This window comes from Neltuma alba, unplaced genomic scaffold, assembly GCF_004799145.2.
Source record: "Neltuma alba isolate B1F8T4 unplaced genomic scaffold, ASM479914v2 tig00012276_pilon, whole genome shotgun sequence".
Taxonomy (NCBI): Eukaryota; Viridiplantae; Streptophyta; class Magnoliopsida; order Fabales; family Fabaceae; genus Neltuma; species Neltuma alba.
This window is the reverse complement of record NW_021636797.1, coordinates 12,926-32,121: the sequence shown is the minus strand read 5'-3', so window position 1 is coordinate 32,121 and position 19,196 is coordinate 12,926. Positions and strand designations below refer to the sequence as shown.

The window sequence follows — 19,196 nt, the reverse complement described above, 5'->3', positions numbered from 1 at the left end:
GAAGGAAATACCGGGTTTGTTTCTCTGACAAAGCTTAATCTCAGAGCCATAGTGCAGGAAATCATACACGAACTCTGAATTATAAGAAAGTGCAAACAAGAAAGTTTACCAGAAAATTAAAGGAACTTAATGCTTGGTGTGTGTGTAAACGGGGCAACATGCAGCTTGCTGTGAGCCGGGAAACACATTGAATTGCCATTAACTAAGATGATCGATATTCTCTACATTGGTATTTAGCTCTAACTGACATAAATGATGACGTAACATTTTAGTTTAATTACAAAAATGTCACCACTCTTTTTTCTTTGTCGGTTTTAACTCCAGAAATAAAGATCCCTCTGAAAATACTGTCCACCAACTGCATCTAGCTAGTTACAAGATGTTAGCTAGTTTCATAAACTGTTTAATCTTTCAATATTTCCCAATCTCACTGAAGCTATCACGATCTGCGATTTCTTTCAAATATGGCTGGTCTTCCACAGGTCCTTCTAGAGACACCAAGGTACACACAGGTCGTCTTTCAAATATTGTGTCTTTTCAAATATATATGTTGTCCTTGACACCGTGGATATATGTGCAGATTACAAGGGAAAGTAGCTTTGATCACAGGGGTAGTAGGGAATTGGAGCTTGCATAGCAAGGTTCTTCACTAGACATGGAGCAAAAGTGATAATCATAGACATTCGAGACGAACAAGGGCAAGAAGCAAAGTATGCAATGACATTGGACTGGAATATGCTTCGTATGTGCACTGCGATGTTTCAAACGAATCTGCTGTTGAAACTGCCATAAAAACTGTGATTTCTAAGCAGCAAAAGCTTGATATATTGATAAACATGCTGTCATAATAGATGAAGCTAAGCAAAGCATTATTGATAACGAAGTGAGCGAATTTGAAGGCGTTCTTAGTTTGAACCTAACGGGTCCTTTCTTGGGAACCAAGCATGCTGCTAAAGTTATGATTCCTGAAAGAAACGGAAGCATAATAATGGTGGGAAGTGTTTGTTCAAGTGTAGGAGGGGTTACAACACACGCTTATACCAGTTCTAAGCATGGCTTGGTGGGTCTCACCAAGAACGCAGCCGCTGAGCTTGGGAAATATGGGATACGAGTTAACTGTTCGTCTCCGTGTTTTGTTGCAAACGAACCTGCAAAAGAGTATTTTAAACTACGTGATGAAGGTTGCTCTCGTGTTTATTCCAATCTGGAAGGGATATATCTGCGACAAAGAAAAAGTTGCTTAAGCTGCGTTGTTCTTAATTGGCTAGTGATGAATCCAAGTACGTAAGTGGGCATAATCTGGCTATAGATGGAGGTTTTACTACTATTAATCCAATGTTTGGTTTGTTTTCACGATCTAAGTAGCAGTTCTGGGTTCATCTTTACAGTTTTTGTTTGTCATCCTGCATCTGTGTTTTAATGTCTGTGCGTGATAAGTTTTAGTGTTTCATCAGTTTTACATGTCATTCTGCATTTGTGTTTTAATGTCTGCGTGTAATAAATTTTTAGTGATGATCATTTCCGTTTAGTTTATAAAAGTCCTCAATTTCAATTTGTATCATTGTTCCATATAAAACGAAACTACATTACCGGCTCCATGTTGCTTAATTAAAGTGATGAAATGATTGTTGTTAGCAATCTAATAAAAGTGGGAAAAAAAAATCATGAATGTTTCCACCAACTAGTAAAGGTTAAAATAAGATCCAATGAGGTTTATAAAGTGTTTAGAGTGATTGGATTAGTTTTTACTATGCATGAGTTAGGCATATGAGAAAAATTATCTGACTGAAAATATATTTTTTTAAGTGCTTGTAAGGATTGCCAAATTCCCCTTTAATTAAAAACCTTAGAGAATTAAGCACATAATAAAAGTGTATTATTTATTTTAAGAAAACAAAATCCCTACGTACACTAATATCATGAATGTATCAAAAAGTTTGATTAAAATTATCTAGTCTTCAAAAAATCAGATTAGACCGGTTAGTTCAGATCGGAGATCAGTGAATTGGTCACTTGTGTGGTCTGATTCACCTCCTAAACCAAAAAAAATCAACTCGTTACAACCCATCTTGAACAAGAGTAAGTTAGAGAAAACTAGGATAACCCGCCAGTACACTGGTTTGCTTATGAGGAAGGAGAAGAGGGGAGAGGGGAGAGGAGGAAGAAAGCAAGAAGGAAGAAAAGTGACGGTCACCGTCATTCACATGCTGTGATAGTTTTTCTGTCATCACCATTCTCCTCTGGTAATAGCCGATCAGATCTTAAACGAGAACTCATGGAAGTTGCGAGAGAAATGGTTACCCGCACAATAAAGAAAAATGAAGACACAAATTGATGCTCGAGGAAGAAAGTCTAGCACTGTATAGCTTTTAGAGTGTTAAAGACTCGAGCCATAAAGTAAAAAAAAAAGTTAAAAAGATAAGGGAATAAGGATGGGTCACGTGAAGAAAATGAGAAAAATGTCAAAAGAAGAAAGAATTTATATTATATATCTTAAATAAGGTTAAATATTAACTTATTATATTTAAATATGAATTTTTTATATATTTTAATTAAATTAGATTATTTTAATAATTATCGGTTTAATTCTAATCTGATGTGCTAACTCTTAAATTACTGTCTCACATTCACTGCTTGATGGATTTTTTGAACCCTGATTCTCGATGAAGCTTTATTTTAATTAATAATTACGGATATCACATCAAAGGCGGTAGGGTAAGCGCTCTGGCCCGTACGAACTGAAAAAGAAATTAGCTTTTTATTGAAAAAGAAGCTTTATTTTGAATAACCTCGACTTCTACCAACACACAGGACTCAAATCTTACCTAACAAATATGAACAGCGTCGGCAACACTTGATTTTAATCTATACCTACTGTGGATTGAAATTAATTTTTTTCCAAATCTTCCTCTCTTTTACTTTTTGTTTTGTAAATGGTTTTATTTTATATGTATTGAATTGAATATATGCGGTTAAAATTTTTACAAATACACTTTTTTAAGACATAATTTTCATTAATTTAAAATTTCTTATTTTTATGTCCAAAGTGATTTTAGTGGTCAGAATATTGATATCAGATTTAAGTTTTAATATATTTTATTTTAAAAAGGGTAATACTATTTTTATTTCCTGAAATTTGATCTCATTTTTTTGTTTTCATACTTGAAATTTGAAACCCAGTTCTAAAACTCTTTAAACAAACCAATATGAAATCAAATTTAAAAACTAAAATCAAAACGACATTAAATTTTAAAAATCAAAATTACTAATTTTAAATTTTAGAGACTAAACATAATATTAGTCAGAGGACCCAATTCGGCCCAATTTCTAGCCTGGTCAAATTTAAATTGAGCCTGGCTACCTAAAGTCATCAAAATGAATTTTCCTACTAGTGTTTGGAATGCTCAGAAAAAATTTTAATGTAATTGAGACAAAATTCTTCTCACATATATTATAAAATTATTTTTAAAATTATAATTTAGTTTTTATCAAAATACCTCTCGTAATGTAACACACAGCAAAACCCAACCCGGTTTATAGACTAACACTAAGACACTAACTATTGTAGAATCAAAGCCCAATCTGGGTTGCTGTTGTTGGGTTAAAAGAGGCCCATATGAATTGGCAGGTCAAGCCAATGAATAAATGAATCAATTTTTTAACTGATCGGATCAAGAGTTTTGAACGAATCAGCCAATTGGATTTCTCCCCCCCCCCCTCCCCCCTTTCCCCCCTCCTTCCCTTTGTATGTAACACAATGTCAGATACGTGTTAAAAGCGTCACACTTACCATAATCTTCTAATTTAAAAATCATTAAAAAAACAATTTTGAATATAATAATACATTATTAAAATGTTTGATATTGTTTCAATTATTGTTGGTATATCAAAAAATTCTAAAATTAATTAAAAATAATAAATAGGTTAGAAGTATACTTTTGTTTTCAAATATGTCCTAATAATAAATAAAAAATTAAAAAAATGTATGAAAAAATGTATAAGAAAGAGTAGAGCAAATAAGAAAGAATAAATAATTAAGAATAAAATTAAAAAAATACATTAATGTTAAGATAAATATAATTTAAGCTTATAAAATATTTTAACCGGTTCTAAATATAAAACTTATTTTGTAATATAATTATACCATAAAATCAAGTAAGTTTTATATTTAGAACCAGAAAAATAAATTACACCATTTCCTAAACCTAAGCCTATTAATAAGAGCCGATGGAGTACTTTATATTATACATTTTTTAATTCATTTTATTTTCTAAATTCACAATTTTCTTCTCAGAAATTGCACACGTTAAAGAGGTTTTGCAACATTTTATAGTATTCAATCGTTCATTCATTAAAAACAATAAACGGGAAGACTTGAAAGTACCATTTTATGTTAAAAACACTGGCATTAATTTCAATATATGATTTCAGCTCATCACAAGTAGATACACAGATAACTCACCATCAAGTAGTGTAAAATATATATACAATATATTAAGAATGTTAAATCAAAATAAGCTTAGCCCTACTTTTAAAACCCTGATCACCATATATAATGGTTCCTTTCATTCTTCAGCAAGTGTTGTTGGGTTACGTACGTGCTTATCTATCTTTTCCTAGAAGCACCACTGGATTGGCTTGTGATATAGGTTCGTAGAGAGGGAGATTGGGTGAGAACATCAGGAGCGATGGTGGTGTTCTGGGTTACGCTCTTCTGCTGCATTCTTCTCCTGGCTATGTAACCCCTCACCCACGGAGTCACATCCTCGTTGATCTTGATCATGATGAAGAAGATGATGCGGTATATGATGATCATGCTGAATATCACTAGCAGATCAATCCACTTTGATCTGTTTACGTCAATCTGGAACACATTCTCCAGGATGTACTCTCCCGGAATCTTGGGAAGATCCGGCGTCTGGTTGTCGAAGATCAATCCTTTCAGATCATTTTGGTATTGACCCTGAAATAACATATATAAAGTGATCTCATCGTTTAATTCTCTCATTATTAACTTAATCTATCATCAAAGCGTGCATGAATGGATTTAGTAGTGATAGTGATTCTCTCTCTTAATTACCTGCAATGCCCAGAAGTGGAAACTGATATAAGACATTGGGTAGCGCCAGAATGGCTTTGGTATGTCGTGTGGGAGCCTGAAGTAGCCAGACACCAACATGAATATGCCCTGCAATATTGAAAAAGGTGCCAAAATTAAGATTACTCGTGCTGTGTCTTTAACATGACATGATAACAGAGACTTGGTAGTACGAAATGCTTAATGGAATACTAAAGTGAGTTGGTTCTCACACCGTCTCAACAGTTAGTTTTTGGGGTAAGGTTCCCATCCCGTTCAAGTATAACCCATCACATGACAATTTATTAAACTCGGGTTTTTTTTTTTTTAAATCATAGGGCATACTGAATACCAGCGCCAATGATGATGCCCATAAGGAAGTTGGGGACAATACTGGCAATGGCCATCATCAAGCTCTCAACCACAGTAACACTGGCATAGAGGCACAAGACGAAGAAGAGATAGTGCCAGAAGCCAGGATGGAGACGAACCATGAAGTAACAAATGGTGCCACACAGAAACGTTATCAGTATCAGAAACGGCATTGCAGATAATGTGTTGCTTATCACAAACGATACCACTCCATAATGCCCATTCAGCCTCTCCCTTTGAAAAACCTTCATGTCTTCAACAAACGAAGGAAACCCACCAATTGACATGAAAGTCACAAACCCAAACACAAACGATGCACATGAACCTCTTGCCTGAATCGCACAGCCACAAACAAAACTCACTCAAGTTATGTTTACAAAAATCACAGGGACTTAAAAAGTCAAGTCTAAGAAGTACCAGAATGGAGTTGTAGCCAGTTCCAACGTTCAGATAGATGGTTCCAATGCAGATAGTGACAACAATGTAGATGACAAGACGAAGCCAGTAGTATCCAAAATCCCTTGACATGTTGATGAAGGATCTCTTGGTTAGTGTAAAAGCCTGCATGAAGAAACTGGCCTGACTTCCTCCAGAATCCAGCACCGTTCCTTTCTGCAGAATCATACGAGAGGATGATGAGACACAATGCGTCACAAACTGATTCATAAATGATAAGTCAAGAAACAAGTAATGACTTTCTTTGAACTCACCACTTTGGATATCTCATCCACTTTCTGTATTGCAGCATAAGAGTACTGAGAAGTCCGATAATAATCTATGAGAGTCCGGATAGCTTCAGCCGTAGTTATCTTGTCCAGAGGATCATCACTTCCTTCAAACTGAGACAAACCCAGATCCAATAATGCATACGTTAACCAAGTCATATACTAATATAAGAAAATCTGTGGAAGAATTAACGAAGATATAGTGAGATTAATTAGTACTTACCCTGAGTTTCATGGACCCCTTGAGAGTGGCCTTGACTTTGTCAAAGTCAGAGTTGATGCATCTAAGGAAATGATCAGAAGGGTTCCTCAAAGCAGGGCATGGAAAGCCAGCTTGTGCAAAGAACTACATATAAGGTAAATCAAGTTCAGTTCATATGAAAAAGCAATATTTTGTGGAAATCAATGCAGAGGAATAAGGGGAAATACTTAAATATGATAATATATACCTCGTAAGCTTCAGAAGCTTGGCCAAAGTAAACAGTTTTGCCGCCAGAAAGAAGGTACAATTGGTCAAATAGTTCAAAGACTTCACTGCTAGGTTGGTGAATTGAAGCTATCACAGTTCGACCATCCCTTGCGAGGGCTCGTAGTGTTTGAGTCACAAAGAAAGCTGAAGCACTAATACCCAAAACAAAACCAAAAAAAAAAATTAAACAGTGAAAAAGCACCAGGATACAATAATAAAAACCAAGAATTCCTGTGTTTAAGAGTACTTGTATCATATTTTTAGCATTTTTTATTCTTGGGAGGCCATCATGCACCACCGAGGTTATAGTTATGCAAAAACAACCAAAAAAAAAAAAAAAAAAAAAACAGAGACATAAGCGGTACATATTAACAAATAGACAAGTGTATTCATGAAAATGCCAGTTGAACTGAGGTAAACGTTGTGTTTAGAATCCTAATGTTATAATTGTTTTCTTAAAGCCAAGTCAAAGAACTAATAAGAGGATTAAGAGATCTTTACAGTCAACAGTCACCGAATGCATTATTGAAAGTCAAAATCCTATCAAGTATGGTAAAACTTAAAATATATGCACTTATAGTAATTTTATCCTAATCTAAAAAAAAAAAAAAAATCAAAAGTTCACTCTCAATGCCATTTCAAGCAAATTAAATGAAAGGACAAAATTCCATCAATTTTCTTTTCTGAATGATCCAAACACAAAATGTAGTAAATTATTAGGAAGAATTTACTAATCCAATCTGGAAAACACAGCAAACGAGTCAGAGTCACAGAGAGTAAAAAACAGAGAAAGTCCAAAAGTCGAGAATAAAACAACAAATCTTGAGGTTCAGAAAAGACAAATCGCAAAACTGCAAACAACAGTTTAGACGGTTGGCTCAGAATCAGAATCCACAAGAAAGAAAGTTACAAATTAACATATTTATGCATAATTGAGCATATAAATTATGAACTTGCTCCAAATAGTCCAATCATTGAGAAATCTAGGGAAGAAGAAGACAAAAGCAAAAAATGATGAACGAACCTGTCGAGTCCACTGGTAGGTTCATCAAGAAAGAGCAGCCTGGGCCTCATCAAGATCTCCAAAGCGATGCTAACTCTTCTTTTCTCTCCCCCACTGATCCCCCGGAGATGCCAGTTCCCGATCACCGTGTCGGCACAATCCTGAAGCCCCATGGCTATTATTGTGCTCTCCACCAGAGCTCGCTTGTCCGACCACGGCATCTTATCCGGCAGCCTCAGACGAGCCGAGTACGATATGGTTTCTCGTACAGTCAAAGTTCCAATGAGGTTGTCGTCTTGTGTCACATATGCCTGCGATTCATTTAATCGAACAACTTTTACTCCAAACGGAAAACAACGCCAAAACAGGGGACGAGACAAACACAACACCCATACCAGATTTCTTCATTGTTTTCGTTGTTGTTCGTTAAATGTCATGTTTGTCACCATCCTATACCTACCGTTAAGACTCATCTAATCTAAATCTCAAATAGTAATCAAACCGTTCCTCAAATGGTGGATCTCATTCAATCTTTGTTTTTCTTATTCTGCCAATCCATTTTAGATTCTAACATTTTTCCCTAGTAATAAAGCAACACATAAATGAGAAGATGAACAGTAACACAATAGCAACAAGAACACACAGATAATATATATATATATATATATATATATATATAATGTAGGTGTTGATGAGTGAGTGTGAAACTCACTGCAGTGCCGAAAGAGAGCTTGGCTTTGCGACCGTTGAGGAGGATGGTTCCGGAGAGGAAGGCATTAGCAGCGAGACGGCTAGAGAGGGCGTCGAGGAGAGTGGACTTGCCGGAGCCGGAGGGGCCCATGAGGGCGGTGAAGGTTCCGGGCTCGGCGTAGCCGGTGAGTCCTTCCAGCACGTTCTGGGTCTCTCCGTTACCAAGAGTGACCATAACGGTGAGATCCTTCCAGGTGAGCCTAGCCGACACATCTCCGACGAAGTCGACGTTGGCCTTCGTCTCCCTCCACAGCGTCTCGCTGAGTGGACTCAGCGCCGGAATCGCCGACGTTCCCATTATTCCCAACCGCCCTGCTCGCCTCGATCTCCATCGTAACACAACTTCTAGCTCCCAAGTTCAGAGCTTTACCACCCGTAAAAGTATATATCCCAGTCTTTTGAAACGATCGATAGTGATGAAGGTCGTTAATTATGAAAAACCGAAGGATTGGTCTGAAGGCATTTAAAGGGTAAAGGAGAGCGAGAAAAGCGTGAAGAGAAATGAATTACGTGTGAGGAGAGGATTTTGACTGGATATGTATATGCAGCAGAGAGAGGAAGAGAGAGAGATGCTGTTTCATGCAGAAGAAGAAACCAGGGTTTGATTGGAGGAAAGTGGAGACGATATTCTTATGGGGGATGATGATGAATGCCAATGCAAGTAGTAGATAGGAATGGTGGCTGTGGATGAAGAAGGCGAAGATGAAGAAGGAGACATTAATGGAATCGGGTAGATGTTGGTAGATGAAATTAATGCACAGAACCGACTTCCAATTAACTGTGCCCATCTCACTCACTTCCTATGTTCTTAAGCAACCACAGCTCTACTTTCTCTAACCTCTCCCAATCCTGTAATGCCATGACTACCTTACAATTTTCCACTTCATGCCCACTGTATTTGAAACATCACGTTGTGTTGTCATATTTTATTTGATTGATTTCATATTCAATGATTATTTATTAATTTTTTTGTTTACTCTTATTCAATGTTGAGGTAAGAAAGTAGGAAGATTTTGAGCAGAATAAAAAAAATTTATGTTTGTTTAGATATGTTTAATGTATTCTGATGTTTTTATCGATTCTAATAAAAATATTGAAAGTAATTTATTAGAAAAAGAGAGTGATAAATAATCTTATCCATTATCCATCTATATTCAGTGTCTCGAACAAGCCTCTCATAAAAGGATACAAGTACGTAATACAAAAAAAAAAAAAAAAACAGTTGAAATTCTATGATTTACGGTACTCCTTAAATTAATAAGGGGAAAAATAAAATTTTGGACTTTTTTTTACATATACTATTTAACATATAACAAGCTTTCTTAAAATATGTGAAGTGGTCCAAAATACCGTTATGTTTTCCATCAAAAATATCTTCATTATACTTAGGATAAGAGGGGGTATATATGTATATTGTATTTTTAACAAATACTAAAAGATTTGTAAAAATATTTATATAGAGAGAGAGATAGCTAAGGTAAAGCATCACATTTGAGTTTTGTAAAGAGGAAGTGAGGGGAACGGAGTTGTGGATAAGGGGACATAGAAGGGAAGCGAACCATTGTTCAAATCAAATAAAGGGTTTGTAGTTGGGAGGGTTTGGAAACGATAGGAAACCAACCAAAACCAAACCATTAATGCGGGTAGTTTGTAACATGAATTAATGAATCATTAATCAATAATGAAACGGGGCGTTTGCCAGTGCTACTCTTTTGTTTATTTACTTATTTCCTTTTGGGATATTTTGGTCCATGTGCGATAACAATACGAACCCTTACTGGTAACACCGCAGTACAGAGGTGAAACAACTCTTCCTTACAATCCAATCATCTGGTACTTCGCCTCCTGCTCTCATTATTATATCCAGAATGGGGATGTTTTCAATGCAACCTAAATCTCTACCACACACACACGCTCTTGATCCTTTTATAATATACAAAATAACCAAATTATATGAATAAAAATTGATTAAAATTAGTTAAGAGAATAAATATGCAAAAAAAAAAAAAATGGAGTCCAATTTATTTTTCAAAAAACATCTCTTTATTTATGGGGAAAAAGAAGAATCAATAATTAATATAGCAAGACTAACCAATAGTTAATGAGCGGATAATAAAAAATAAGATTAAAAATTTTAACGGATTATTAGTCTATTTTATAAATAAAAACAAATTATTCGCGAGAAAATTCTCTTGTATATAAATTGCAAGGGCATTACTCCGTGCGAGACATAATGAGCATTTGGTAGTACCAATATATGGACGAGATGAGAACTCTTCCTTGATTCCATTTCAATCTTCTCGGGGGAAGGGGAGAGTGTTGCAACAAAGTTATGTTGGAGACAGTTGTCTCATAATGAACCCTAAAAAAAAAAAACAAGAAAAAAAATTGAAACCTTCTCCCGCTTTAGTTTAGTTTGAAGATAGACATATATTTCTCGGTCCTTAATATAAAATCTATTTAACTAATTTAATTAGATAAAAAAAATTAGATGGGTTAATTAATTATGAGAATATGACATGTTTTTTCTAAATATTATAATTATCTTCCTTAATATCCTCTCTCCTTCTTTTACTTGATTATGATTGAGGGAGTATTCATAGGGATAATTTAGAAAATTAATAAATATGTGAAATAGCAAAATAGTTTTAAAATATGTGAAATAGCAAAATATGTTTTATAACCTATGTCCTATAGACTTCAATCTACATTTGTTTAGGACCAAAATCAATCAACAATTAGGCCTATATGAAGGACAGGACTCCGGTCCTTAATATAAGACCCATTTAACTAATTTAATTAGATTAAAGAAGTTAGGTAAGTTAGTTTATTATAAGAAAAGTAACACATTTTTCTTAAAACACCATATAATCACTTTCTTAATGCCCCTCTCCCTCTTATACTTAGGGTGTGTTTTTGGATGAAACCAAACCGTGGTTTAGAAAAGTGATTCTGGAGAATAGATTCTGGAAAAAATAGATTCTGTGAAGAATAGATTTTGTAAAAAAGTGATTCTTAGAAGTGAGAGTGTTGGATAGTTGTTATCAGAAGCACTTTTTATATATACAAATTACTAAAAAAAAAGACATAAGTTAATATGATAATTACAGAAAAATAGATTTTATGATATATTTTAATTTGAAGAAATAAAATGTTAATAATATGTTTTTTACCAACATAATTAATAATACATAAGATAATATAATTAATAAATAATTAATGTCTATATATATTTATAAAATATAAGATTAAATATATTTATAAAAAAATATGTTTATAAAAAAAAAATAAGAACATATCATATAGGCCCTCACACTCTCCCTTTTTTCTCCAAAAGCAAAAAAATTTTGCTTTTTCCAAAACCATGGTTTTGGTTTTTGGAGAGGCTGTTTGGGTAGCATTTTTCCCAAACCATGGTTTGGGTCCCCAAACCATGGTTTGGGGTGCTATTCAAACAGAGCCTTAATTATGGTTGAAGGAGCATCCACAGAGGTAATTTAGAGAAAATTAATAAATATGATAAATGAGTCTTCTATTTAGGATTAAAACCAACTCAAAAATTAAATCCTATATTAAGAACCAGAGGAGAATAAGAATAGGATAACTAACTAGTATCAACTTTTTATCCAAATTCAAATGTGTACCAGTCCGGTCTTAAGTTACTTGTTTAACAATGGGCATGTAAACAAATGACAATCATGGAAAAACATTCGAAGGCATAATTTTTTATTTAAAAGGAGGAGATTAATTTGCAGTTCATGCGATGCCCATGCTTCCTTCCTAGAGAGCTTAGACCAATTGCAACCTTATCTGCGGGACCACCACACATCTTCCCAAAAAAAGTTAATAATTTAATAAATATATTCTGAAACCGCCGTTTTATGTATTCTAAGTTCTAACCAATATAATCAATAATATATTTTTTTTAAAAAACTAAGCACAGATAAAAGCCCAACACGGCAATCAATGTATCGAAAGAATAATCCACCCCCATTACCTACTAGGATTTTAGACACTTTATTGTGCATGTGATACATAGAGACGTTTTTTTTTTTTGGAAAAAAAATTATAAAAGTGAGAAAAAGTGCTTTATTGTGTTCGGGTCTGGGAGCTTGTTAGTGGTAAGAATGATTTTATTTTGCTAAAAAAAATCTTAAATTTAAATGAGAAAATTTTTCCCATGTTCATTACCTTTCTCATTTTTATTATTTCATGAAAAAAAAATTAAACGAGCGCCTTTGGGCAAGTTTTTCCCCTGCAACTCGTATAGTTACACATTAATTAATATTGATATTAATATAAAATATAAAAAGCAGAGGAAATTACACTTTCTACTACTCCCTCTGCTACTAATATGTAGAGAAAATAGATACCCGTAAGTCATAGCTAATTAATTGTAAAAAAACAGTGCTTGTTGCCTCAAGATACCCATTTAATGATCTGTACGTAATGAAAACTATTTTCCGTAAGAAAACTCTTTTAAAATGAATTGGAGCATATATAGAATTGAAACAAATATCTCAATTACAATTAAAAAGAACAAATATCTCGAATAATTAATTTTCACATTTAAGAGCGATGAAAGTTCTAAAACCAATTGCTCCGCCCTTGGGATAGTACTTGAATAATAGAGTGGATAGTTTGAGCAGTTCAGAAAGAGCTAATCAAATAAAAGCCATATTTTTTTGGCCAAAAAATAATAATAATAATAAAAGCCATATTTGGCGTGGGCTGTGAATGTACGTAGCTTTGGGAAGTCAGTTTCATGGACAACACCTTCCTCATCTTCCTCTTTCTTTGTTTTGTTTTTGGTGCGCATATGAACGTTTCTGTCGTGTCAATTTAATTAATCAATTTATCATTTCACAAATATACATCCAAATAACCTCTCTATCCTTAGGGGTCATATATTAGGAAAAATTATAATGAGATTTTAGGAAAAAAATTACAAAACAAATCCCAAATGTTATTATTCTTTACTCTGAAACCTGCTATTATAAGTTGCTTAGACTGTTATTAAAACTTTTAGTACTTTTCCGGTCCTTAATATAAAATCCATTTAACTAATTTAATTAGATCAAGAAAGTTAGGTAAGTTAGTTAATTATAAGAAAAGTGCCACATTTTTCCTAAAACACCATAATCATCTTTCTTAATACTCCCTCTCCCTCTTTTAGTTAATTATGATTGAGGGAGTATACGTAGGGTAAGAGAAAATTGATAAATATGAAAAATAGGTTTTATATTTAGGACCAAAACCAACTCAAGAATTGGGTCCTATATTAAAGACCGGAGGAGTAATTATTTTCTTTTTTGGGGATTTGATTGTAATTTTCCCTCATTATTACCATTCAAAAACAAGAAAAATCCTCAAATCAACATCAACAGAACCTTTAATCCACTACTAATAATCATCAGATTTATAAGGCGAATATATATATTTTTTTCACTTTTAATAAATTAGTGGACCCTACTCCTAAAAGAAGCCAGGCCATGGACATAGCAATTCATGTATGCTTTGATTGGAAATTTTGCGGTGTGTGTTGTGCGTGCCACGACTAATTGATGGAGATTAGACCTAAGAGAAATTGATTGATAATTATGTGACAATGATTGCTGTCATTATTATATAACACTTTCACGGTTTCTATTTTTATAAAATAAAAATTCTCACATATCAATTAAACTAATTTAGCTCGCGTCCTAAACCTATTTTCATTTTTTCCTCAATTCTATCTATAGCAAGTCATTTCGTACACTCAATAAAGGTATGGTAAAAGAATATTAAATACTCTTCCGGTCCTTAATATAAGACTTATTTAACTAATTTGGTTAGATTAAAGAAGTTAGGTAATTTAGTTAATTATAAAAATGTGACACGTTTTTCCTAAAATACCATAATCGTCTTTTTTAATACTTTCTCTCCCTCTTCCTAAAATACTATAGGGATACTTTAGAGAAAATTGATATATATGATAAATGGGTCTTATATTTAGGACTAAAACCAACTCAACAATTGAGTCTTATATTAAGGACCGGAGGAATACTCTTCAAATTTTGTAAATAATTCTAACAAAATCACAAAGTTGAGAATGGTAACTAAAATTAGTTTAGAGTCTTTATTCCTAAAATTCACCGTATAATTTTAAATTTACCCTTGAATAAATCACATTGATCGATCTTTTTCTTATGTACGCGCAATTGGAGTTTTTTTTTTTTTTTTCCTTTGGGGGGGGGGGGGAGACGCATGAGTTACATTCAAGTACTTTGTATTATCAGTGGGGATTTTGTTAGTGAATAATTTGTAAATATTTTGTGAAATATCATATTAAGAAATTTAAAATCTTTTAGAAAGAGTTTACAAAACAAACAAAAAGAATAATTCAACAGTAACTTGATTATTAATGTAATAATATCGGCGATAGGGATTGGACATAAGATTAAAATAAAAGCAAGTTTTGCAAGAAAAACTTTGAAAAAAAAAAATATTTGTATGAAATCTGCACAAGCTAATCTATATGTATTTTTGAGTTTTGGCACCCTACACTTTGTGACGCAATATTTTTATAATTTAAAATTCGCATTATGGATTTGTAAAAGTGTTCCGTGCTTTAATTAAAAAGTACTTATATTTAAATAGAAAAACTTAGATATTCAAATAAATACTTGGAGTTAGAAAATAGAAACCACAATCTCTATCTTCTAAAGTAGCGTGTGCCGATTAAATCAAGAGGCTCCTGGCTGGTCTGTCCCTGCTCGACTTTAGAATCGGGTATAATATTGTTAAATAAAAATTATCCTTCAATATTTAAAAAATATGAACAGTATTTTAGCAAATATCAGTAATATACTAAAGCATATATATTTTCGTATAAATTATCTGAAATAATATCGGTTTTTTCACCAAATATGGCATGATGTCAATTAATATAAAATATAAAGTTTATAATAAATTATGCCATTTATAAATCATAAATAATATTTATGATTTATCTACCAGTATGCAAGTACAAAAGGAAATAATATCTGTGAAACTTCTACTCTCAAGGTTTTTGATCATGGGAGTGTTTGGCAAACTGTAAAAGTATTTTTAAAAAATATTTTTTATAAATCAAGACAAATATTTTTACATATTTATTTCGTATATAATAAAATTATTTTTAAAATTATGATTTGATTTTTATCTAAATACTTTTTATATTAAAAAAGAGAGCAGAAAAAGAGTTACCAATTAAATTTAAAGGGGCCCATTAGATTCCTAAACTCTTTGGGCATGTGATGCGAGCGTGGAAAGGCCCGACAGATATATAAGAAGGAAAAACAACTTCAGCTTTGTATTAAAAAAAATTATCCTTTTTTTTTTTTTGTGTTTCTGTATAAGAATATCAATTATTTTTTTTTAATTTGTAACTAAGAAGTAGGAAGAACCGACAAGATCCAATCAAAGTAAGCTTTTACATTCTTTGGAACTATAGGCTCCATGCTAATGTTGAGTGAGTTTTGCTGTCCTAAAGTAAAATTTGAAGATTGGGTAGGATAATAAATATGTATTCCTCCGCCCTAAATATAAGACTCATTTTGTTATGTAAATTACACTACAAAAAGATCTTATATTTAAAACCGGAGTAGTATATATATATATAAATGAGGGAGAATTATCAAGAAGTCTCTGGAAAAAAACTTAATTACTAAAAAGTTCTAATGACAAATGACCAACTTGAACCTGTTATCTTTCCTTACTCTGCAACTTCTCATTGCTTACTTTTCACTTGTCAATAGACTTTAGGGTAATTAAATTCATTTTTTAAAACCTGATTGTAATTCTCCCTAAAAATGATACAAGTATCTTCAAATCTTGAGCTCTTATATGGTAAACTTTATTTAATACTACCTCTGGTTTTTAATATAAGAGTCTGTTTGACTTTTATTTTAGTTATAATTATAAGATCCCAATCTAATTTATCTCTCATAGTTATTTATTTTTTTTCAAAATAGTCCTTGTAATAATAATAACTCTAGCTAATATACTTGATTTATAAGGATATTTTAGGAAAGATAATACCTCTTTATTATAAATAATTAAATTAACTAACTTTTTTAGTATATTCAAATTAGTCAACTAGCTTTTATATTGAGAACAGAAAGTAATAATAAGTAATAAAAAAATCTAAAAATTTGTCCTTGTAATGTACGTTTACCCCGTGGCCCACATTTGGGTTGGGCCTAGACTTGTCGGTTGCTGGGTCTTGGCATCCACTTTCACATGAACACATAATGGGCCTCATTCGTAGCCCACGACATATTCGCCTCGCTTAGCTACAATATCTAGCAATAAATATAAAATATCAGAGAATCAATGGGATTGGATAGGCTGGTCCATCATAATATGTTAAATCAAGGTTAAATCCCAGTTAAGAGACATGCCTATATTCGCAGTATTTAATAGTGTCTTAAATAAGATTGTTTTTATTAAAAAAATACATCTGCCTCTTGAAAAAATATATATGAGGGAGAATTACAAATATAGACCAACTAATGAAATTATTATTTTATCTGTAAGGATCTCTAACGTTTCCAATTATTCCCAAAGAGGTTGGTCATTCTATTTTGTTTTTTTTTTTTTTTAAATTCAGGCGTCCTGAAATTGAAATCTTACAAATAATTAATAACTCGTTGGTCCGCAATGTTAGATTACAATCTAACGGCTAGTATTTTCTTAAATGAGGCTCAAAGCTCAATTGAGAGATCCAAATTTGAGTGTGTGTGTGTGTCTATATATCATGACTTATTCTGTGGTTGAAAAAAAAAAAAAAAACCTCCGGTCCTTAATATAAGACTCATTTAACTAATTTGATTAGATTAAGAAAGTTAGGTAAATCAGTTAATCATAAGAAAAGTGACACATTTTTCTTAAATACCATAATCATCTTTCTTAATACCCCCTCTTTTCTTCTATTTGATTATGGTTGAGGAAGTATCCATAAGGGTAATTTAGAGAAAATTAATAAATATGAAAAATAAGTCTTATATTTAGGACTAAAACCAATTGAACAATTAAATCTTATATTAAAGACCGGAGGAGTACATTAAATAAATAAATTTATCCTGAGGCGTGTATTGTAAGTGTTTTATTAAATTTTTTATTTTATGGAACCCTACTATGTTTTGTTATAAAAAAAAAAAAAGTGCACGCTTTTTTTTTGGCCGTCAAAATCAATAATCTCAAATCACATGTTCAATGATTATTCTTTTAAGGAAAAATCTTATCCTCATACCAAGTGCTTCCAAATAAAATAAGGAAAATTACAAAAAAAGACATTAAAAGTAAAAACAATTGCAAGCAGAGACCCATTACAAAATTAGTATAGGTTTTGATAATAATAATTGATAAGTAAATTATAACAATTTTTATGAATGGGTCCCTATATGTAATTTTTTAATTTATAAGATTTTTTTTATGATTTTCCCAATAAAATACAACGACATGGATTAAAAATATTTTCATAAAACATCTTTCTCAGCATTTCGGCCCCAAAAAAAAGTATAAAATAAATGTTCATAAAAGACGTAAGCATGTCCATTACATTCAATTAAAAAATGGGCATATTACTTTAAATAACAAGCGTATTAGTTATTTTAATTGGGCCTATAAATCTAAGTCCATGAGGACGTGTTACTGTAAAACGAGGAAAACGTGTGGGAGCACGTGGGGCCCGCCTAGGCCTTATCACGCCGTGAAAAATTAATTTTATAATGTGCAAGATATATTAAAGGGAAAATCATAAAAAGAGGCCGCTAAAATTTAAAAATTACATATAAGGACCTATTCACAAAATTATTATCAAAATCCATACTATTATTATAATGGGTCCTGATTTATAATTTTTTTATTTTGACGATCTTTTTTTATGATTTTTCCTATATTAAATAGAGATAGAGTCAAAAAATAGTTACTTTTAATACAGAGTTAATAAATTTTAAAGTTTGTTTGATTCAAGTGAAACATATTGAAAGTTATCTATAAATAAAACTAAAAAAATGCTCCTTCAGTTTTAAATATAAGATTCATTTTAATTATACCATAAAATGAATTTTATATTTAAAATCGGAAAAGTATTTTTGATGAGTTTTATTTTGTAAAATGTTAAAAAATTACTCTCTCTGTTTTTTTTCCCTCCAGGTAACAATCAACAGACCATCTTCTTCAATAAACTTAGGCCCCTGCACTGGCTTGAACAATAAACACCGACATGACTTTGCCAATAACTATCACTGTGACAGGTTCTAATTTACAATTTTTCTATTTTGATAATTTTTTTTACGATTTCTCCTATATTAATGGAGATAGAGGTAAAAAAAATAGTAACTTTTAATATGGAGTTAATAACTTTTAAAGTTTGTTTGATTTAGGTGAAACATATTGAAAGTTATCTATAAATAAGACTAAAAAAATATTTTTTCAGTTTTAAATATAAGATTCATTTTAATTACACTATAAAATAAGTTTTATATTTAAAATCGAAAAAAATATTGTTGATGAGTTTTATTTTGTAAAAGGTAAAAAAAAATTTCTCTCTCTCTCTTTTCCAGGTAACAATCAATAGACCGTCTTCTTCAATAAACTTAGGCCCCTACACTTGCTTGAACAATAACCACCGACATGATTTTGCCAACAACTATCATTGTAACAGATTTTAATTTACAATTTTTCTATTTTGACGATTTTTTTTCAATTTTTCCTATATTAATAGAGATAGAGGTAAAAAAATAATAACTTTAATATAGAGTTAATAATTTTTGA

At 32.1% G+C, this 19,196-nt stretch overlaps 1 protein-coding gene and 1 pseudogene across 1 annotated transcript; one reads left to right on the top strand and one right to left on the bottom strand.

Moving 5' to 3' along the window:
- Positions 1 to 464: 464 nt before the first annotated feature.
- On the top strand, positions 465 to 1,288 carry LOC114725770 (momilactone A synthase-like; annotated as a pseudogene).
- A 3,282-nt stretch (positions 1,289 to 4,570) lies between these two features.
- On the bottom strand, positions 4,571 to 8,694 carry LOC114725773 (ABC transporter G family member 11). The gene is made up of 9 exons (XM_028912335.1): positions 8,359 to 8,694; positions 7,668 to 7,957; positions 6,624 to 6,795; positions 6,398 to 6,520; positions 6,160 to 6,288; positions 5,867 to 6,061; positions 5,419 to 5,781; positions 5,081 to 5,188; positions 4,571 to 4,963 (listed from the first exon to the last, which is right to left on the bottom strand). Exons 1-9 carry the CDS (start codon positions 8,692 to 8,694, stop codon positions 4,607 to 4,609), a joined length of 2,073 nt encoding a protein of 690 aa, XP_028768168.1. The 3' UTR covers positions 4,571 to 4,606.
- Positions 8,695 to 19,196: the final 10,502 nt, after the last annotated feature.

Coding starts and splice junctions, on each gene's coding strand:
- LOC114725773 (XM_028912335.1), bottom strand. CDS start 8,694: ATGGGAACGTCGGCGATTCCGGCGCTGAGTCCACTCAGCGAGACGCTG. Junction 6,521..6,623: donor AAGCTTCTGAAGCTTACGAG/GTATATATTATC, acceptor CCTTATATGTAG/TTCTTTGCACAAGCTGGCTT. Junction 6,062..6,159: donor TGGATGAGATATCCAAAGTG/GTGAGTTCAAAG, acceptor ATGATTCTGCAG/AAAGGAACGGTGCTGGATTC.